This window comes from Arachis ipaensis, chromosome B1, assembly GCF_059453495.1.
Source record: "Arachis ipaensis isolate K30076 ecotype BB chromosome B1, ASM5945349v1, whole genome shotgun sequence".
In the NCBI taxonomy this organism is placed as follows: domain Eukaryota; kingdom Viridiplantae; phylum Streptophyta; class Magnoliopsida; order Fabales; family Fabaceae; genus Arachis; species Arachis ipaensis.
Window position 1 is genome coordinate 10,964,461 of NC_142436.1, and position 20,186 is coordinate 10,984,646.

Here is a 20,186-nt window from a genome sequence, read left to right on the forward strand (position 1 = left end):
CTTGCTTGACCGAAAGCCTCAAGGAAGCAAAGAAAATTATTTTCAATGGTGAACTCAGATCTGAACCCTTGAGATACTTCTTGGTCCCCAAGAAATAATCTTGACCATTGATGTACAGCAATGGTGAACAGAGATTTCTTTCTTCATTTACCCCAAATTAGGGATTTCCAAGCTGTCTCCTTTTTGCTTGATCGAAGACATTTGACATCATAAACAGATGTTTCCAATGGTAAAACCCTATCTCAGCCATTGAAAACTAACTTGGTCCCCAAGATACACTTGTGACCGTGGATACACAGCAGATTAGAGCAGAAATCAACTTTTTCTTGTAACCCATTTTTGGAATGGCAGAGTGTTGGGAAGAAGAGAAGAAAATGAGATGCATGTAAAAGAAAATGAAAATCACCTTTAACTTCTGACCTCTTCTTGATATAGATTGATGATGGGTGATTAGACTTCTATCATTTGCTTAATCTTCTCTTTCTTGCTTCTTTAGTGAATAGCTTAGGGAAGAAGTTCTCTCTTTCCTTTTTCTGAGTTCTGACCAAGAGGGGACAGGTTAACGTTGCTTTTGGGTGAGAGCAAGATGGAAGAGTTTGAATGAGAGAGGCAACGAACTGGGCTTGGATCGGATCTTTTTTCATTCAGCCCGTTGCCTTGTATTCTTTGTTTCTTTTGGGCTTCGTTTGCATTTTAGCCCACCTGCCTTATTTATATGTTTCTCTCATTCACTTGGGCTGCTGCTGCATTATATTTATTTTTGGCCTGCAACATATCATCATAAATAATCAGCAGCATATAATTATAAATAATTAAGATTTAATTATTTATTTTGCCCAATAAAATAATGTTTGTCATCACTAATTAATTTAGTTAATTTCTTAACTCAACACGTGTCGTTGGCAAATTTCCACCTCACGCGTACGCATGGGTGATGCGTGCACGTGGCCTTGAAAATGTCCTTCTCATGCGTACGCGTCGGTGACGCGTGCGCGTGGCCATAAATCCTCCAAATGCTCATTTCTTCATGAATTCTCCACTTTGTATGCTTTTCAGTTTTCTCTTCACTTCTTCCATCCAATCCTTGCCTTATGAACCTGAAATCACTCAACAAACATATCAATACATCGAATGGGATTAAAGTGAATTAAAATTAGCAATTTAAAGGCCTAAAAAGCATGTTTTCACTCTTAAGCACAATTTAGGAGAAATTTACAAAACCATGCTATTTCATTGAATAAATGTGGAATAAGTTGATAAAACCCACTAAATTCAACACAAGATAAACCATAAAATTAGGGTTTATCACTAAGCTTTTATTGTCGCATTCTACTGTGATTTTCCGGTCTCCGTGGATTGTGCCGATCGTGCCATCGTCGGCTTGGAACTTCATGAGTAGGAATTTGGTAAAGATGACCGCGGAGAGGTCATTGATGGTTTTTTTTTTCCCGAGGATGATGTTGTAGGCGGTGGAGTCCTTGAGGACGACAAACTCGTAGAGAATGGTCTTTCTTTGGCTTCCGATTCCGATGGTGAGGGGAAGTACGATGGAGCCGTCCGATTTAAGGAATTTATCCACGAGCCCGGTTACCCTGATACGGCGGGTTTGTAGGTTCTCGCTTCGGAGCCTGGGTTTGTCGAAAGCTCCCCCGAAGAGGATGTTGGAATCTGCTCTGGTGTCAACTAGTATTCTTTTGACCAGCCCTGTCCCAACTTTTGCAGAGATTATGAACGGGGCGTCTTCTGCCGAGGTGCCGTGTTGGCAGTCTTCTGGGGAGAACGTAATCGCTTTTGTGGCGGTGGGAGCCGGAGCTTGATTCCTAACGGCCAGGATTTTGAGGTCTTTTCTCAATGCTGATTTCGATTTTCCTGGAGCGTCTTTCCCGGTGATGACGTTTACGACTATGGTGGGATCCATTTTTTGACTCTCCCGAGGTGCTTGTCGTTGCGTCCTTGGGTTGCGTTCTTCGCACTCTAGTGATCTGTCCCTCTCCACACGTTTCGGTTCTCTAATGAATTTAGTGAACTCGGAGAGTTTGCCGTCTCGGATGGCTTGCTCGAGGGCATCCTTTAAGTCGAAACAGTCTTGGATTTTATGTCCGTATCCCTGGTGGTAGTTGCAATATAGGCTCTTGTTGCCGCCTGTCCTCTCCTTAAGCTGTCGGGCCTTCGGGAGGATGCCTCGTTCTGCTATTTGATGGTAGATCTCTGTGATGGGGGCTGGCGGGGGGTGTAGTTTGAGAACTTTCTTATTCTAGGGGGTCAGTTGGTGTTTGCCGGTTTGGAGTGTTCCTTTTGATTTTTCCTTGGTGGTGGGGGAGGGGGTTGACGAGGTGCCACGTTGCCGTTTTGCCATTTGTTGCCAGCTACGACTTGGCTCACCTCCTCGTCGTTTATATATTCCCTTGTGACGCTTTGAATTTCATGCATGGTCCAAACCGATTTGGTGGTGAGATATTTTCGGAAGTCTTCGTTCATGAGTTCATTGGTCAGACAGAGACTTGCGACTGAATCCGTTAGTCCGTCGACTATTAGGCACTCGTCATTGAACCGGTCCATGTATTTTCTCGTGGATTCATCCTGCCTTTGGGTGACCCCCAGCAAGCTGATGGGGTGTTTGGCCTTGGTGATTCTGGTGGTGAACTGGGTCATAAATTTCATCGAAATATCGTGAAAGTTGGCTATGGTGCCGTTTAGAAGGGTGTTAAACCATTTGATCACGGGTCTAGCCAGGGTAACTGGGAAGGTCCTGCATTGGACCGCGTCGGCGGCCCCTTCCAGATTCATCCTGCCTTCGAAGGCCGTTAGATGTTCCTGGGGATCCTTGGTTCCATCGTACTTCATGTCCGTGGGATTGTTGAAGCCCTTGGAAAGCTTTGCTCTTAGGATCTTTTCGGTGAAAGGGGTGGCTCCCATTATTATCTGTTCGTTTTTTGTACGCGTAGCCTCCCGATATTGTCGATCGTCTTCTTCGTGATGGCGTTCTGGGTTTCAGAAAACGCTACGATCGTGTCTTTTGTTGTGTCGCCACTCAGGTGACTTGTTGTGTCTGGTTTCACGGTGGGATCAGGTTCTGGAAATCGCGTGGCTTCCGTGTTCCGCGTGATACCGTTCTTTGGTCGTGACTCGGCCCTCGAGGTCTTGCACCCAAAGGCAGAAATCTTAGATTATATGGACTGTCTTTTCTTCCAGGTTGTCGGGGGCTCGGGTCTCAGGTGGTGGACGATTGTCTTTTTTTGGTTGCTGCGGGGTTGATTGGCGAACAGCGCTTGTTATCTTTCCATGGGTTTGGGGGGGGGGGGGAGGTCTCCCGATGCTCGGGAGTTGGGCTTTGTGTGCGTGAGTTATGATGGCTTGGTGATTGTTCCTCGGGGTCATCCGCCATGCCGTCACGACGTTGCGTTCCCCACATATGGCGCCAATGTACAAGATGTCTCTGGTACGGGTTGTGAGTTGGATCGGGGATTTGTGAGTCGGGGCGGTCGCCAGATTATCTGATCGGAGCAATAGGGGGTGGTACCTACAAAGATATTCCGACGCTCAAGTCAAAATGGATATAAGAAGTATGAGGGGAGTGGAATGAGTGACATACCTGAGGGAGTCTGGGGCTCTCTTTATATAGGTGGAGATAGTTCATCTTATCCTATCTTATTTGGCCAAGATAGGGAAATATTTGAATTTAAATATTGGTTAGAGGATTTAGTAGGCCGATTTTGGACCTTCCAAAAGGAGGAAGAGGTCCGACCCGAAATTCCGGGTTTAGGGACTTCCGGGTGGAGGATCCACAGGTTCGATCCGTAACAAGTTCCAAATTTGGCCTTGAGCGAGAATGTCGACAATCAGAAGGTAAAGAAAGACTTGTATAATCAATCTCTGGTGTAGTTCTTGGAGGTATGAATCCATTGTTTATTCTACTTTATGCTTGTAAACTTGGAGTCAAAATAAGTTGATTTTCATGTGTGTTCGTTTGATGAGGTCTATATTTTATGAATAATAGTTAAATTTTGAATTGTGAATTTTTCTAACTACGCGATTGCCAATTGACAATTTTTTTGTGTTTTTTCTTGTACCTTTTGACTGGCAGGTGGCAAATAAACTTGACCATATGGTTTCAACCCTTGGAAGAAATCCGCTGGAAGTCTTGGTGGAAGTAGATACAAGTGGAGAAGAATGTCAGTTTGGCATAAACTAAATGAGTTTCTCAAAATTCTTCTTGTGCATAGTCTTAGTTATTGCATCTCTGAAATTTTGTGAACCTGTCTTCTTCCTATTTCAGAGCCTTTTTTAAACCTGGGTTATTTGTACTGCATTTTAACTGATATTTATTCTTTTCTTATAATTTCATATTGGTAAAATTTCTTTAGTTTGCAGCAGCTATTAGATTGGAGAATTGCAGCTGCTCCATTATTATTTGTTTTTCAAAATGCATCATATCCTTCTTGAATTACTTTATCGGGGACTTCTTGACAATAGTTCTCTAACTTTATCTAAATGTAAATAAACAAATTATGGTTCTCTTCTCTTATTCTTACATAATAACGTAATATCAACTTGTCTAAGTGATTTCATAATTTTGCAGCCAAATCTGGTATTGATCCTTCCAATCGTGTTGATCTTGCTAAACATGTAAAATTGAGCTGTCCGAACCTCGTGTTCTCCGGCTTGATGACAATAGGGAGGCCTGACTACACCTCAACTCCAGAGAACTTTAAGGTGACAGCTTCTATACTATGTCCGAAACTTAAAATGATCTAATTTCTTATTTACTGGATCGTTTCCATTTCAATGTTATATTTCTCATTTCTTCTCTTCCTATAGTCTCATTGGAATTTGACCTGTGTTTTTGTATTCATTAGCTTGATTGATTTTGTGAAACATTGTCCAATTTCCAATTTATATTATTGTTAAAAAGGCTTTCTCTTCTGTGAAAAATCAGACCCTATCCAATTGCAGAACTGAAGTTTGCAAGCCACTTGAGATGCCTGAGGAGCAATGTGAACTGTCAATGGGCATGTCCTTTTATTTGACTCGACCTGACTCTGTCGATGTCTCCCAAGGTTTTTTTCCATCGCTAAAGCTATGCTTGTTTACAAGCATAGAACGCAAAAACACAAAATTGTATTTAGTATATGAGATATAGACAGAGACATTACGTCTTTAGACACTGAATTAGAGTAATTTAGGATTTTTTTTTTTTCATTCCTAAGCGGCTAAGACCCAAACTGTGAGGCCTCCATTTAATGGAATAAGGCACTTACCACTTTAACCAGTTCCATATTATATTGGTTATTAGTGCTCTAAATTTATTCAGCAACAAACTACAAACTACTTTTTCTTTTCATTGCATGATTGCATCTGATTTCCTCACAATTATGAGTGCTTTCTATATTTCAAGGGAAGGAATTGACCGCTATAATTAATTAATTAGAAATGGGGTTCTTTAATTCTTTTGTTGAGTAATAACAGTAGTTAGAGATTGTTATGGTGAGATAGGCATATTTCTTACGATTAAATATGATTGGTGTTGATCGAAAAGTTATTTTCGATCAGAAATAGTCAAATAAAAAAATATCAAATGAATTTTCGAGAAAATGTGTTTAGGAGGCTTAAGTTTGGGAATTGCTGACGCGGAAATTGTTTCCAATTACTTTGTCGAAATCGAAGAAGCTAAGTCGAGAGGGAGATTCGATTTGAAGGACTTTCGGAGATTTGGTCGAGTGGTAAAAGAAGTGAGAAGGCTAGTGGATAATTAATCACATGGGAATATCTATAATCGTGTAACGGGAACAGTTACCAAGGGCGGTTGTGTTTTAAAATTGTAATTTATTTTAATTATAATTAATTGTAATTAATGTGATTCAATTTACTGTTATGTAAGGTTAGCTTATAAATACTAGAAAATTTTAGTGAAAAGGGGTTGGAACTTTTATTCAGAAAAACACTCAAGCACACTCACATCCCAGGGAATTTCTGAGTCTGCAATCGAGTAACTTTTCTGTAGGGTTTCTTCCATCTTCTTTATTCTTTCAATTTATTTTCCTGTAAAATTTAACATTTTAATTGATTTTATCTATTAAGTGTTCTTTGCTTTTATTGTTCAATTTATCTTTCTGCGTTCAAATTTTACATGTTGAAGTCCTTTGATTCAAATGAAGGTAATTTATTGTTTTCCTTTAATTTCTTTAAAAATTGTTGATTTAGTTTTTAAAACTTTAATTTCTGAGTTTTATTTGTCAATTCATAAATTTATTTTATTTTAATTTTCAAATTTAGTCTAATCGAAGACGCTTTGATACACTTTTAGAAAACTGGTACTCGCACAGAGGAGTAGGTTTTGCTCCCATATCACTAGATATCGAACCACCATCGATTTGCTAAAAATCAACAAAACAAATTGGCACGCTCGGTGGGACAGTTTTTAAGTCGAAGTGTGTCAAAAATAACTACTTTCTAGTAATTTCTTAGTGTATGCGATTGCGAAGTGGGAAGATCATTCACATGGCTGATGAATTATCAAATGTGAATGGTGGTTTTTCCACCAATGATAGTATACTGGTATCCGTACAACAAGCCGACGTGTCTTCACATTCGGAAGGTGCAATCGGAACTGAAAGCATAGTCGTCACGACTATTCAAACTGGAAATGTTGGACGTAATACACATCCACGTGGCCCTGCGCCACCGTTTCAACCTCTATTAACCGCTGGTTGGCCCCCTTATGGTCTTCCTGCTGGTTACACCCCACCGGTGGGTGGGTTTGTCCCGCCTATCCATTTTGGCAATGCAAATGGAGTAAATATTATGCAAAACCCACAACAATACTCTGAGTATTCTCGTGAGTATCATGTGGGCTCCACTTCGAATGCTGCGAGTTCAATGGCAGCGTATCGACAACAAGTGGAGGAAAGTCATCATGACTTGGTTAATTTATTGACTCAGTAAATTACTACAATTCTGAATCCTATGATGGCCGATCATGAATCAAGATTCGAGCGTTTTACTAGACAAGTCGAGAGGATCGCTCGAATCGTCGATTATGATGAAGGTGAAAGGCATAATGCTCGAGGAACTAATGAGGGGATGGAAAATATTTTTCAAAATGAAAATCATGTTCCAAATCGAGAAAATCCTCGCATAGTTCATCGACATGAGAATGCTGATAATGTTTTACATGGATTGCGTGGTGATCGTTATCAGGTCACCCGAATTATAGAAGAAGTGTTAAATCGGGTTGGATTGAATGTTAGTTTTATGAATCAGCCATATTTTGTCTCGGCTTTTCCCCAAATGATTCAAATGGCTGAAGTGCCAAGAGGGGTAAAAAATCCGAAAATAACTATAAAATTTGCTGGAGAAGTAGGAGAATCAACAACTGAACATGTTGCTCATTATTTGGTCGAGATTGGAAACTTAGCAAATGATGAAAAATTGAAAATGAAATTCTTTCCGTCGTCATTGACGAAGGATGCATTTATATGGTTTTCGAATCTTAGACCAAATTCGATTACAACATGGAATCAGTTGGAAACTGCTTTTCACGCTCAGTTTTATCGAGGGAAAATGAACGTAGCAATTACCGATTTAGTAGCTTTGAAACGTGAAGATGGTGAAACCATTGATGATTATTTAATATGTTTCAAAAATGCTAGAAGTAGGTGCTATGTTACATTACCTAAAAATGAGATAGTGAAAATAGCAACTATGGGGTTAGGATTCTATATGCACAGAAAGTTGCTTAATGTGCATATTCCTGATTTGGCTCATTTGGCTGAAAAGGTTCGGCAAACTAAGTTAATGAAAAAGGAGAAAGAAAAATATAGAATCGAACAGAGGTCGAAGAGTAAACCGTTTACTCGAAAGGAGAAGGTTGCTTATGTAACCATGGAGTCCTTAGAGGAGGAAATTGATTTCGAAACAGAAGTCGATTTGGCCGAACTCAAGAAGGGCCCTCCATATGTTTGTTCTTTGTTGAAAAAACTCCCTGGTAGTGAAAAGTCGAATGATTCAAAACTTAAAAGTGGAAAGAAACATAGTTTTTATATATCAAAATCTGATCAGATTTTCGATGTGTTGCTTAAAGATAAACAATTGGTTTTGCCTGAGGGTAGAACATTACTTTCCTTGAAGGATTTGAAAGGAAAGCCTTATTGCAAATTTCATCAAGTAACAAGTCATTCAACTAACAGTTGTGTTCGTTTCAGGGATTTGATTCAAGAGGCAATAATGGAAGGACGTTTGAAATTTGATGATGGCAAAAAGGAAATGAAGGTTGATGTAGATCCCTTCGAAACTGATGCCAGTTATGTGGAACCCTACTTTGGAGTGAATATGGTGGGGATGTCTTATGATTTTGATGTGGCTCTTGATGATTTTGAGTCACAAATAAGAGCTGTGTACCCTAGAATAGGGGATGGTTTGTTGGACTTCTTGGTTCAGCAAAAAATCAAAGACCGGGATGTATCTCTGTGTCCACGGTGTAATGCTGTTTTTGATGCTGAAGCGGCGACAATCTTTGAAAAGGAAAGAATGAAGAAAGAATTAGCCCACAGGGAGGAACAAGCATGTCAGAGACAACCAATTCGACGTGTAGAAGCTTCTAGTTCAAAATTTCCTCTACATGATGTGGATACACCTTTGAGCCGATCTCAGGCTATTGGTGTTCAGTGGATTAGAAACTGTCAAGAGTTTCAAAAGCGTGATCACTTACATCGACGCAATCCTCAATGGGGACATAGAGCGCCGTCTCAAAATCAGTATGCCGTTTTCGAGGACGAGCCAGAGGATACCCGAGAGGAAGAGGAGGAAAGAGAAGTTTCCATCAGAATAAGAAACTTTAAATTGATACAGGGAAGGAAGCAAGCAAGGGGGCAACTCCTTCGGTGCATTCCCGAATTGTCTTTCCTTCTGATGGAGAGACTTATCCTAAAGAGATTCCATCACCAGCCAAGATGGACAGAGGGAAGGCAATCGCTCAGTCTTCTGGGGTAGATAAACATAAAGATGTTGATGTCGATGAGGAATACTTCGACGAAGGAGATGATGACATGGTGGGGACGATTTCGATAATCCTTACCGAGTACCTTGGGGAGTGTGAAGGTAATCCGGATGAGGATTATGATCAGGAAGACGAAGAGGCTTTTTCTTTTATTCGCATATAAGATGAACCAGGCGTCTTCCTTTGCCCTAATGAAAAGAAAATGTCTCATTTGCGTCCTCTTCACATTGTTGCTGTTGTGAATGGCTACAAGATAAACAAGGTACTGATTGATGGTGGGGCAGTAATAAGTCTCCTGCCTGAAAGGATGCTAGGAAAAGTAGGGAAACATGTTAGTGAGTTGGTCCCTACGAATATTGCTGTAATTGATTTTAGTGGGAATTTCACGCCAGCGAGAGGGCTGGTTACCTTAACTGTGAAGGTGGGGTCGTCAGAGAGACACTCAGTGTTTGTGGTGGTGCCATCGAAGGCAAATTATAATGCCTTACTTGGGAGAGATTGGATTCATGGAGTAGGTGCGGTGCCATCTACGGTGCATCAAAGTGTGCTTTTATGGACTGAGGAAGGCAAGCCTGAAATTGTCAAAGCAGATTTGAGTTTTTATGTCGAACAAATGCATGCCGATTTTAGGATATGTAATCGCAAGTTGAAGCCTTTAAATGTTGATCGATCTCTGAATCCTTACAATTTTGAAGGTTGTTATTTGACTTCGGAGGGACTGTCGGTGAAGTTGTGCTACCCAGACATGCCCTATGAATCAACAGGTTGGGATTGTGATTCTTGAAGGCCTCGAAGACTGAACCATGGACCAGGTTGAGGAAGTTTCTGATTACCTGGTAACTTTGCATAATTATTTAAATAATTTCCAAGATTTAGAAAATAAAGATGATTCTTCTGATAAAGTTGAATCAGACAGGATTAATAGATTTGTTAGTAGTAATATGTTTGATTCGACACCTCTAGTCGAATCTAGTAATAATCTTTCTATTACTTGTAATGAAGTTAATGATATGAGTCGGACTGTCGATTTAATAGCAGAGGCTCATTGTTTAGAGAATAAAAGTTATGATGATTCAATCAAAGATCAAGTTTCTACTCTTTCTCGTGATGTTATTGATTTTACTTTTGATTGTATTTATGATTTGGAACCTTTGGGATTTGAAAAATGTACAACTGAAGATGATCATTATAAGGGGTTTGAATCTCAAGATCCTTTAGAAGAAGTTAATTTGGGTATTCATGATGATTTTCGAATTACATATATTTGTAAAGGTCTTATTGTTCCTTTTCGAACTAATCTTATCGATTTGTTATATGAGTTTAAGGATTGTTTTGCATGGGACTACCATGAAATGCCTGGTCTTGATCGATTGTTAGTAGAACATCGATTAGCATTGAAACCCAATGCTCGACCTGTGAAACAGACCCCTAGACGTTTTGCTCCTGAAATCAATGTGAAAATTAAGGAAGAGATAGAACGCTTGATTAAAGCCAAATTCATTTGAACCACTCATTATGTAGAGTGGGTGTCGAATATAGTTCCAGTGATGAAGAAAAATGGAAAATTGAGGGTGTGTATCGATTTTTGAGAATTGAACAATGCTACTCCAAAGGATGAGTATTTCATGCCAATTGCAGATATGTTAATCGATTCTGCAGTAGGAAACAAAATCCTAAGCTTCATGGACGGTTATTCTGGATATAACCAAATTTTTATTGCGGAGGATGATGTGGCTAAAACTGCTTTCCGTTGTCTTGGGGCGTTAGGTACGTATGAATGGGTGGTTATGCCTTTTGGTTTAAAAAATGCTGGAGCGACATATCAACGAGCAATGAATGCCATTTTCCATGAGTTTATTGGAAAATTTATGGAAGTATATATTGATGACGTAATGGTCAAATCCATTTATGTAAATCAACATATAGACCACTTAAGAAAAGCATTCTTGACTATGAGGAGAAAAGGATTGAAAAGGAATCCTTTGAAGTGTGCTTTTGGTGTATCGGCAGGAAATTTCTTAGGCTTTGTCGTTCATAAAAAGGGGATAGCTATCGATAAGAATAAAGCAGATGCAATATTAGCTTTGTCTGCACCCAAATCGAAAAAAGAAGTACAATCATTTTTGGAGAAAATTAATTATCTTTGAAGGTTCATTTCGAATCTTTCAGATCAAACCAGGGTGTTTGCGCCTCTAGTAAAATTAAAGAATGGTTCGAAATTTGAATGGACTACAGAACATCAGTCAGCATTCGACTCGATCAAAACTTATTTAGCCAAAGACCCGATTATGACGAATGTTCGTCCATTTAAGCCTTTAAAATTATATATTGCAGCATCTAAGAATTCGATTGGATGTATGTTAGCTCAAGATGATGAGAATGGGCATGAGCGCGCAGTTTATTACCTTAGTCGAGTCCTAACTGATATCGAAACAAGGTATTCACCGACTGAAAAATTATGTTTGTCATTATATCATGCTTGTATGAAATTAAAGTGTTATATGGTGGCTAAATCGGTAAAGGTGATAGCGCAGACTGATGTTGTTAAGTATATGCTTAGTTTCCCTATATTAAGGGGGTGTTTGGGAAAATGGATGTTAGCATTAACAAAATTCGATTTGCAATATGTCCCAACGAAAGCTGTTAAAGGACAGGTCATTGCAGATTTTCTTGTGGATAATTCGAAAGGTCTGAATGACCAGGGGGCAAATATTATTGATATAGAGGTCAATTATTGGAAATTATATTTTGATGGATCTAAGTACAAAGATGGTGCAGGGGTTGGAATCCTTATTATTTCACCTGAGGGTGTTCCATCAGAATTTTTGTTTGAATTAAAGTATCCTTGCTCTAATAATGTCGCTGAATATGAGGCTTTAATTTTAGGTCTCAAAATTTTAATTGACAAAGGAGCTTTAGAGGTTTAAATTCTAGGAGATTCACAGTTGGTTTTAAAGCAGTTATCAAAGGAGTTTAAATGTAACAATGAAACGTTACAGAAATATTTAGTAACTGCTTGGGAGATGTTAACTTCTTTTCAGAAGGTCCCTAGAATTCATAATGAAATTGCTAATGAATTGGCCCAAATTGCTTCAAGATATCGGGTTATCCCGGAAACTATTAGAAAATTTTCTAGTATCCATCAAATTTTAGTGCCAGCAAGTGAAAGAGAAGTGCTGTGTATGGATGAATGGGAGGATTCTGATTAGAGAAAACTTATTGCTCAGTATTTGAAAGATCCCGATACTGCAATTGATAGAAAAATAAAGTTACAGGCAATGAACTTTGTTTTATTGGCTGATGAGTTATATAAAAAAGGGATTGATGGAAGTTTGTCGAGATGTTTGGGTCGAGAAGATCAGAATGTTGCTCTGGGTGAGGTTCATAATGGAATTTGTGGTGCTCATCAGGAAGGAAGGAAAATGAGATGGGTGTTATATCAAAATCATATATATTGGCCGTCTATGATAAAAGATTGTATTGATTATACAAAAGCATGTCAGGAATGTTAGAAACATGGCTCGATACAACAAATTCCGGCAGCTAAGTTACATTCGATAATAAAGCCATGGCCATTTAGAGGTTGGGCTTTGGATCTAATTGGCTTGATTCATCCTCCTTCATCAAGACAACACAAGTTTATCTTAGTGGCTATTGATTATTTTACGAAGTGGGTTGAGGCTATTCCATTAGTAGAAGCTGGGCAAACTGAGATAATTGACTTTATTGAAGAAAATATTATCCATCGATTTGGAATTCCTCAGACATTGAGTACTAACCAAGGAACTATGTTTACTAGTCAAAGAATTAAAAACTTTGCAGCTTCGAGGAATATTAATATGGTCACTTCGACTCCTTATTATGCACAAGCTAACGGCCAAGTTGAAGCAGCAAACAAGATATTGATAGGCTTGATTAAAAAGCATATTGGGAATAGGCCTCGAACATGGCATGAGACTTTAAGTCAAGTGTTATGGGCTTATCGAAATTCACCAAGAGGTTCGACAGGAACCTCACCTTATAAATTGGTGTATGGCCATGATGCAGTATTACCATTGGAAATTAATTTGAATACCTTGAGGGTATCAAAACAAAATGATTTGCCAATCGATGATTATTAGAATGCAATGTTTGACGAGTTAAATGAGTTAGATTCAGAGCGAATCTTAGCACTAGAGAATATAATTCGACAGAAAGAAAATATTGCTCAAAGTTATAATCTTTTGGAATTTCTAGAAAATCTTTTCAAACAGGCGAATTGGTTTTGAAAGTTATTTTACCAATGGAAAAGAAATCAAGATTTCTTGGTAAGTGGTCCCATAGTTGGGATCAAGTGATAGGGACATATTCTGGAAACACTTATCAAATTAAAGATATCGAGTCAGGAAAGGTGATTAGCTCAATTAATGGAAAATATTTAAAACTTTTCTATTGTTGGCAAACATAGAAAATTCAGCATGCATAAAGTTTAAAAGAGACAAAAGTCATTACAAAATAAAAATAAAAGTTTAAGGCGCCAATAATTTAGCCAGAACAGAGCTCAGTTTTGTCCTTTTATTTTCCAGAGTTGTGAGCATCCCAGTTTGTTTAGATTTATCAGTTTGGATCTCCTCAAGTTGTTGTTTGACTTTCTCTCGCTCAGTGTCAATCGAGACAAGTTGTTGGATAAGGAGATGTTGTTCTTGCTGAGCTACAACCAAAGGTCTAGCCAAGGTGGTCCGATTTTGGCGTAGAGTAGTGAGTTGTTCTTGAATTAGAGCCAATTCCACTTCGAGCCTTACTTCTTCTTGGTCATGAAAGGCTTGGACAGAAATAGCACGGGCAATATTTAAATCAAACTCGTCACAAGCAGCTTTGATTGGTTAAGCAGTTGTTTGATAATTTTCAATTCTGGATACGGCTGTGGCTTCTCGATTTTCAATTTCTTGGAATTAAAAATGGAATGCGACACTTTCTTCGATGAGTTGTTTAAATCCTCTAATTAAATCAAAATTGGGAATATTGGTTGGGAGTTCAAAAGAGGAGCTTAAAAGAGAGGTTAAAAGTTGATTAAGGATTGGGTTATTAACCCATGTGGCAGGAGGATGATCCAAGAACTTGATGAGCGATCGAAGTTGTTCCTGAGTATCAGGATCCAATTTGATTGGAGGTCTTGTAGAAACTGGACTTGAGATGACTGGAACAGGTATTGGCACTTTGGTTTCCTGGATGATTTTATTCAAAATAGAAGTCAAGTCATCCAAGGTAGCACTAGATGGAGTTGTCGGGATAATTGACGTGCTTGGTTTTGGTCTTGGAGGAGTCTAAAGTTGTGCCAAGTCTGAAGGTATTGGTTGCAATTCTGGTGGAATTTCTGAAACCTTGGATTTGGAGGAGTCTGAATTGGTAGTGTCAGCAGCCTTGGAAGCAGAATCAGAGTCAGGAACTATTAGATTCTTTTCAGAAAGAATAACCTGATTCTCTGGTGAAGTCGATTCAATACTTTGAGTTTCTGCTGGGGAATGTTGCAAAGGATTGGATGTTGGATCCACTATTTGTGTTGTGTGAGAAGAAAGTGGAAAAGTGGCTGGAATTACTCTGGGTCCTAAAAATTGAATCGAGTCGTGTGACGTTGACTATTCTTGACCGCGTTGCTGTGGCAAAATTAATGGGTTAAGTTCTTCAGCAGAAGTGACTGAGTGAGTGACGTGGGCAGGCTAGAACAAAAAGGTACACATTTGTGAGTTTAAATTTTACGTTAAAATAGGTAAAGTTTGTAGTGACGATCGTGTTACCTGAGAAGTTTTGGTCCTGCGGATCAATTGAGGGCCAAAATAAGAATTGATTATATCTTCTGATGGGGAAGAGACAGCAGGAGTTTCTTTGTTGGTCGGTTCGATTTTCTCAGAACTCTCAATTGATGAAAGTAGTATCAACTAATACGAAATCCAGAATTAAGTGTGATTTAAAAGACAAAAGTTGAAATATGTTTTAAATAAAGAAAAGAATTATAAAGTTACCTTTCGAGAAGTTTTAGTGGGAGTTTTCCTACTTTTCGCTGGTGGTGATCGAGGAGTTTCAACTTTTCTTTTCTGAGTTCTTTTTGGAGAACTCTCGGCAACAGGGGCGATTTGGATTGCAGTTTGTTGAATGTCTTCTAAGGTACGAGTGTACCTAGCATAATAGGCAGCCCAACATTCAACACATGACTTGGTAATATAAGAACTGCATTCATACTCCATGAAATTAAAACGATCCCTGCGCTGTTGATTCATGGCGAGGCAAGAGTCGAAGTCTTCTTGGGTAGTCAGAAGGAAGTGACAAAAAGGGTCATCATTTCGAGGTTGAGGTTTGGGAATGGCTTGTGAAAATCCTAATTGTCTGGCAGACAGGTGAGGAGCATACAAAGTTATCTTGAATTTTTCTTTTTTTCTGTAAAGATAATCCTATGGGGATTACCTGAACGGCTAATAGGTGTGCCCAGCTTCGTTTGGCAAGTTCACTTCCTTCATTTGAGTTTGGAAAAAGCAAACGATCTAACCAAGCAGGGCCTCGGTTGCGGCGCAAAAAAGGAGTGAAATTCAGTTGTTCATTTTCAAAATTTTTACAAGAATGAAAAAGGGTGAAAACAACCCAAAACCTATCCTCATCTGATTGTGCATTTGGGAAATTGGATTTGTACGTAGATAATCAAAACCCTTCAATATACTGCTTGTCAGTATGACCACTCTCGGATTTGGTCATGAAATTCTCAAAGATGGCGTTGAGCCATAATTGAAGAAGCCATAGAGGGCCTCCTGCACTTATTATCTTGTTATCTCGTAGGTCACAAACAAATTGGCCAAGTTCCTCGAAGATGTGCCCCAAAAGAAGCTTAGCCAGGTTGAAAGTTTTACCTTGTGGAGAAGTATGGCCAAAGAGAGGTAAAGTTTTGACATTTGGACGCTACGAGAACAAAATAAAATTACATTTAACCAGTAGAACAGGAAAGCTACATGTTCATTATCGATGATTCTGGTACCTTCTCTACCCATGTTTTGGGTGATGAACTCACTGTAAGAGCTGCTCAGAACAACGTTGTATTGATGTTCAGGTTGCATTTCAGAAGTATAATCTGGTGAATTAATGGGAAGTCCAGTGATTGCAGCTACGTCGAGAAGAGACATTCCAATCATTCCACAAGGAAGGTGGAAATTATTGGTGGTTCTATTCCAGAAGCATATAACAGCCCCGATCATCTAAGGATGTGTAGTCAAAGAAAAATGAGAGAGTCTCAGTAGTTTGTGAATCCCTAGAGCTCCCCAACTGGCACTTTTGGTGGGTTCGAGACGTCGGTACCAGGCTGTAAAGTCATATCCTCGTGGGTTGATTTTTGGGTTGTTCCTGAACATCTTTTGGTTGATAAAATGGGAAATATTGAAAGATTGGTTTATTAGCAAATCTTCCCCTTCACCACTGGGGAAAGAAAGAGACTTCCTGTTCACCTTTTCCAGAGACTCAATTGGTCCGAGGAAGCAATGTGTGTCAGTTCCGATTGTGAAAGGAATTAAAATCCTATTATCACTAGACTGAATGTAAGGATCATCAATGATTTCATTATCGATCTGATTGAGAATGCGAAGAGCTGGTAGGGGTAGTGGTATTGATGCATGGCCTTTACCTTTGTCAGAAGAGGTGATTTGTGAGGAAGAGCCAGCCATTCTCAGATTGAAAAGTTTTGTGAAGAGATTCAAGGTTGTAAAGAAAGTTTAGAGAATGATGGAATTCAGGAAAATTAAATGGAGGTAAGAACGGTAGATTTAAAGTGTTATTGTAACCGTTACTGTAGAGAAAATGCAAAAAGAGATAACTTCTTGAGGAAGATGGAATAGTGGAGAGAGAAGGCGTGACTCTTGGGAGACGTGTCGAGTGGACTGGTGATAGTAGAAGGTTTAAATGACAATTATTATTAATTTGAAAACTGACGTTTTTGGATTAAGTGCTTTGCTTTTCGATAATGATACCAAAGGAAACCACATTAATCAAAGGGGGCAATTTGTTGATCAAAAAGTTATTTTCGATCAGAAATAATCAAATCGAAAAATACCAAGTATGGGTTTTCGAGAAAATGTGCTTAGGAGGCTAAGTTTGGGAATTACTGACGCGGAAATTGTTTCCAATTACTTTGTCGAAATCGAAGAAGCTAAGTCGAGAGGGAGATTCAATTTGAAGGACTTTCGGAGATTTGGTCGAGTGGTCAAAGAAGTGAGAAGGTTAGTGGATAATTAATCACATGGGGAATATCTATAATCGTGTAGCGGGAACAGTTACCAAGAGCGGTTGTGTTTCAAAATTGTAATTTATTTTAATTATAATTAATTGTAATTAATGTGATTCAATTTAACGTTATGTAAGGTTAGCTTATAAATACTAGAAAATTTCAGTGAAAAGGGTTGGAACTTTTATTCAGAAAAACACTCAAGCACACTCACATCCCAGAGTCTGCAATCGAGTAACTTTTCTGTAGAGTTCCTTCCATCTTCTTTATTCTTTCAATTTATTTTTCTGTAAAATTTAACATTTCAATTGATTTTATCTCTTAAGTGTTCTTTGCTTTTATTGTTCAATTTATCTTTCTGCGTTCAAATTTTACATGTTGAAGTCCTTTGATTCAAATGAAAGTAATTTATTGTTTTCCATTAATTTCTTTGAAAATTGTTGATTTAGTTTTCAAAACTTTAATTTCTGAGTTTTATTTGTCAATTCATAAATTTATTTTATTTTAATTTCAAATTTAGTCTAATCAAAGACGCTTTGATACACTTTTAGAAAACTGGTACTCGCACAGAGGAGTAGGTTTCGCTCCCAGATCACTAGATATTGAACCACCATCAATTTGCTAAAAATCGACAAAATAACTGGATGTCAGCATTTTCAAAATATTTACCCAATAAAAGAAAATACTTACATATAGATAAATTAGTAGAGGTGCCCTTTATTGTTTTTTGAACCAGTTTTACAGGTCATGATCAACTGATATTCATTTACTAAGAATTATTACTTGTATCAATTTGTTTATTTATTTTTATGGGTCAATCATGTAACTAATTCATGTGTTTATACATTTATTGCCTTTTCAGATTGAAATGGGTAGTACAGATGTGAGAATTGGGTCCACAATATTTGGACTAACGGATTATTCACAGAAACAAGAATAGAGGATCTCTCTCTCTCACTCTCCTTCTCTCTCTCCCTCCTCTCCCTTTCTCTTTTCTGAAGTATAGAAGTTAGTGACGGTAAGTGTACCTTATTTTAGGCTGTAAACTACTTCCTGTAATTCTGCTATGCATAAGAGATTTGACTGAAAAAATTGTTCTTTAAGATCAACTCAAACAGAGACAACAGTATTAAAATATATCACACTGTGAGTAATGGATGGTAAAAGGGAATGAAAAAGTTAGGAAAGAACGAGGTTATTGCAACGTTTTTAGACTGGAAAGAGAGGATCGTCAGGAAGGGGTGGTGAAGGTATATATTGTACCAATGAAAAAACCATATTTATTTTTGGAAATAACTACCATGGTGAAAGATCTGCTCCAATAATGATAGTTATTTCCTATTAGAATAGGAGTAACAAGCACATACATGAAATTTTCGCTAGGATGTATATAATAGGGACTTGATTGATCTTGAGAAATATCCATTGTGTGTGATGAAGAAGAAGGAGGAGAGGATGGTGTTGACTGATTATTAGGATTAAAAGTTTTAACTGTATTTTGGGTGTCAACAAAGTCATAATGGGTCTGATATCATAATAGTGAACAAAAAAAAGCAGAGAATAATATGAATGAATGAAAATGTGTATTGTATTTTTATTATTGATTAATGATTATAAAAGATATATATATATATATATATATATATATATATATATATATATATATATATATATAGAAAGAAAAATGCGCAACTCACCAACTTTATATGACAACTATCAAATCTAGAAAAGAATTTTATCCTAACAGAAAATATGAGTCACATATTTTGGAATAAAAGAAGAAAAGCACGAGCAAAAAGAAATAAGAAAAACATAAAAAAAAGAAAAAATTGTTTATTATGAATGTTGAATTTGCACATAAATTTCTTTTTTGTTGGACTAATGAAGGTTGGTTCAATAATTCCAAAATACTGGTGTTCCAAAATATTCAAGTCTAAAAGATAGTGGAATTTATTTTAGGTCATTTGGACATTTAGGAAAAAACTCGAAAGATAGATTAAATTAAAGATGGACAATTGATTATAATCAGAAGGTCTAAAAGACTCTATGCAAAATAGTCAAACGAGCTCTATGAATAATAAATATATTATTGTTATCGTTTAATTTATGTAGTTGATTTTACCCATTTGGATAAGACTTTGTGGATGTTGTTGGTTATATAACACTAATAAAATTCGGACTTAGGAGTTAAGATCTCATGCATACCAGATAAGTGTATAACCACTATACCAAAGTAGAGAGATATCTCAGTAGCATTTGTTTTAAGATACTGGGATGGAAATTGAGAGATTAGAACTAAGTATCATATTTATTGATCCAGAGATTGGTATTAAAATTTCAGTCTTTATCTCCAAAATTTTAATATTTCAGTACCTCCAAAAAGTGGGAACATAGGAGACTTGAATTTTTGGAGACGGAGACTGAAATATCTTATTTCAATTAATTAATTCCAACTTTACCGTTTGTGCAAATTAAATTAGAATTTCATTCTTATTTCAGTCTCTATCTTTAATTTTACACCAAACACAATACTGAAACTTATTTCAGTTTTTGTCTTTCAGTCTTCAGTCTCTATCTCTTTTCCAAACGCTATCTTTATGTTCAAAATTAAGCAATGAATGAATTTATATCTTAATTTTACCTAAAAACTATGCTTTAGGATAATTATAAAGCTTTTAGATTTCATTTATTATTTAGATTAACTAATAAAAAATTTATATCATACATTAGAAATAGGGATAAGTATGATTTTGGTCCCAACGTAGAGGCCGAAAATCGATTTCGTCCCCAGTCTTTTTTTGCTACAAAATGGTCCCTAAGGTTTCAGTTTGTTTTAAAATCGTCCTTCGGACGAAAATACCCCTCCCTCCCCTCTTCTTCCTCAACACCCATCTTCTTTCTCAACATTAACCAGCAGCAGATGCACAAACACAGAAACAAAAGCACAACAATGGA

The 20,186-nt window shown here is 37.7% G+C and overlaps 2 protein-coding genes across 2 annotated transcripts; one reads left to right on the forward strand and one right to left on the reverse strand.

Moving 5' to 3' along the window:
• Positions 1-2,262: 2,262 nt before the first annotated feature.
• On the reverse strand, positions 2,263-2,916 carry LOC107646110 (uncharacterized). Its single transcript, XM_016350307.1, has one exon. The coding sequence runs from the start codon at positions 2,914-2,916 to the stop codon at positions 2,263-2,265; it is 654 nt and encodes a 217-aa protein (XP_016205793.1).
• A 366-nt stretch (positions 2,917-3,282) lies between these two features.
• On the forward strand, positions 3,283-18,171 carry LOC107646121 (uncharacterized). Its single transcript, XM_088502505.1, has 6 exons — positions 3,283-3,448; positions 3,806-3,846; positions 4,085-4,172; positions 4,580-4,713; positions 4,937-5,041; positions 18,094-18,171. Exons 1-6 carry the CDS (start codon positions 3,283-3,285, stop codon positions 18,169-18,171), a joined length of 612 nt encoding a protein of 203 aa, XP_088358631.1.
• Positions 18,172-20,186: the final 2,015 nt, after the last annotated feature.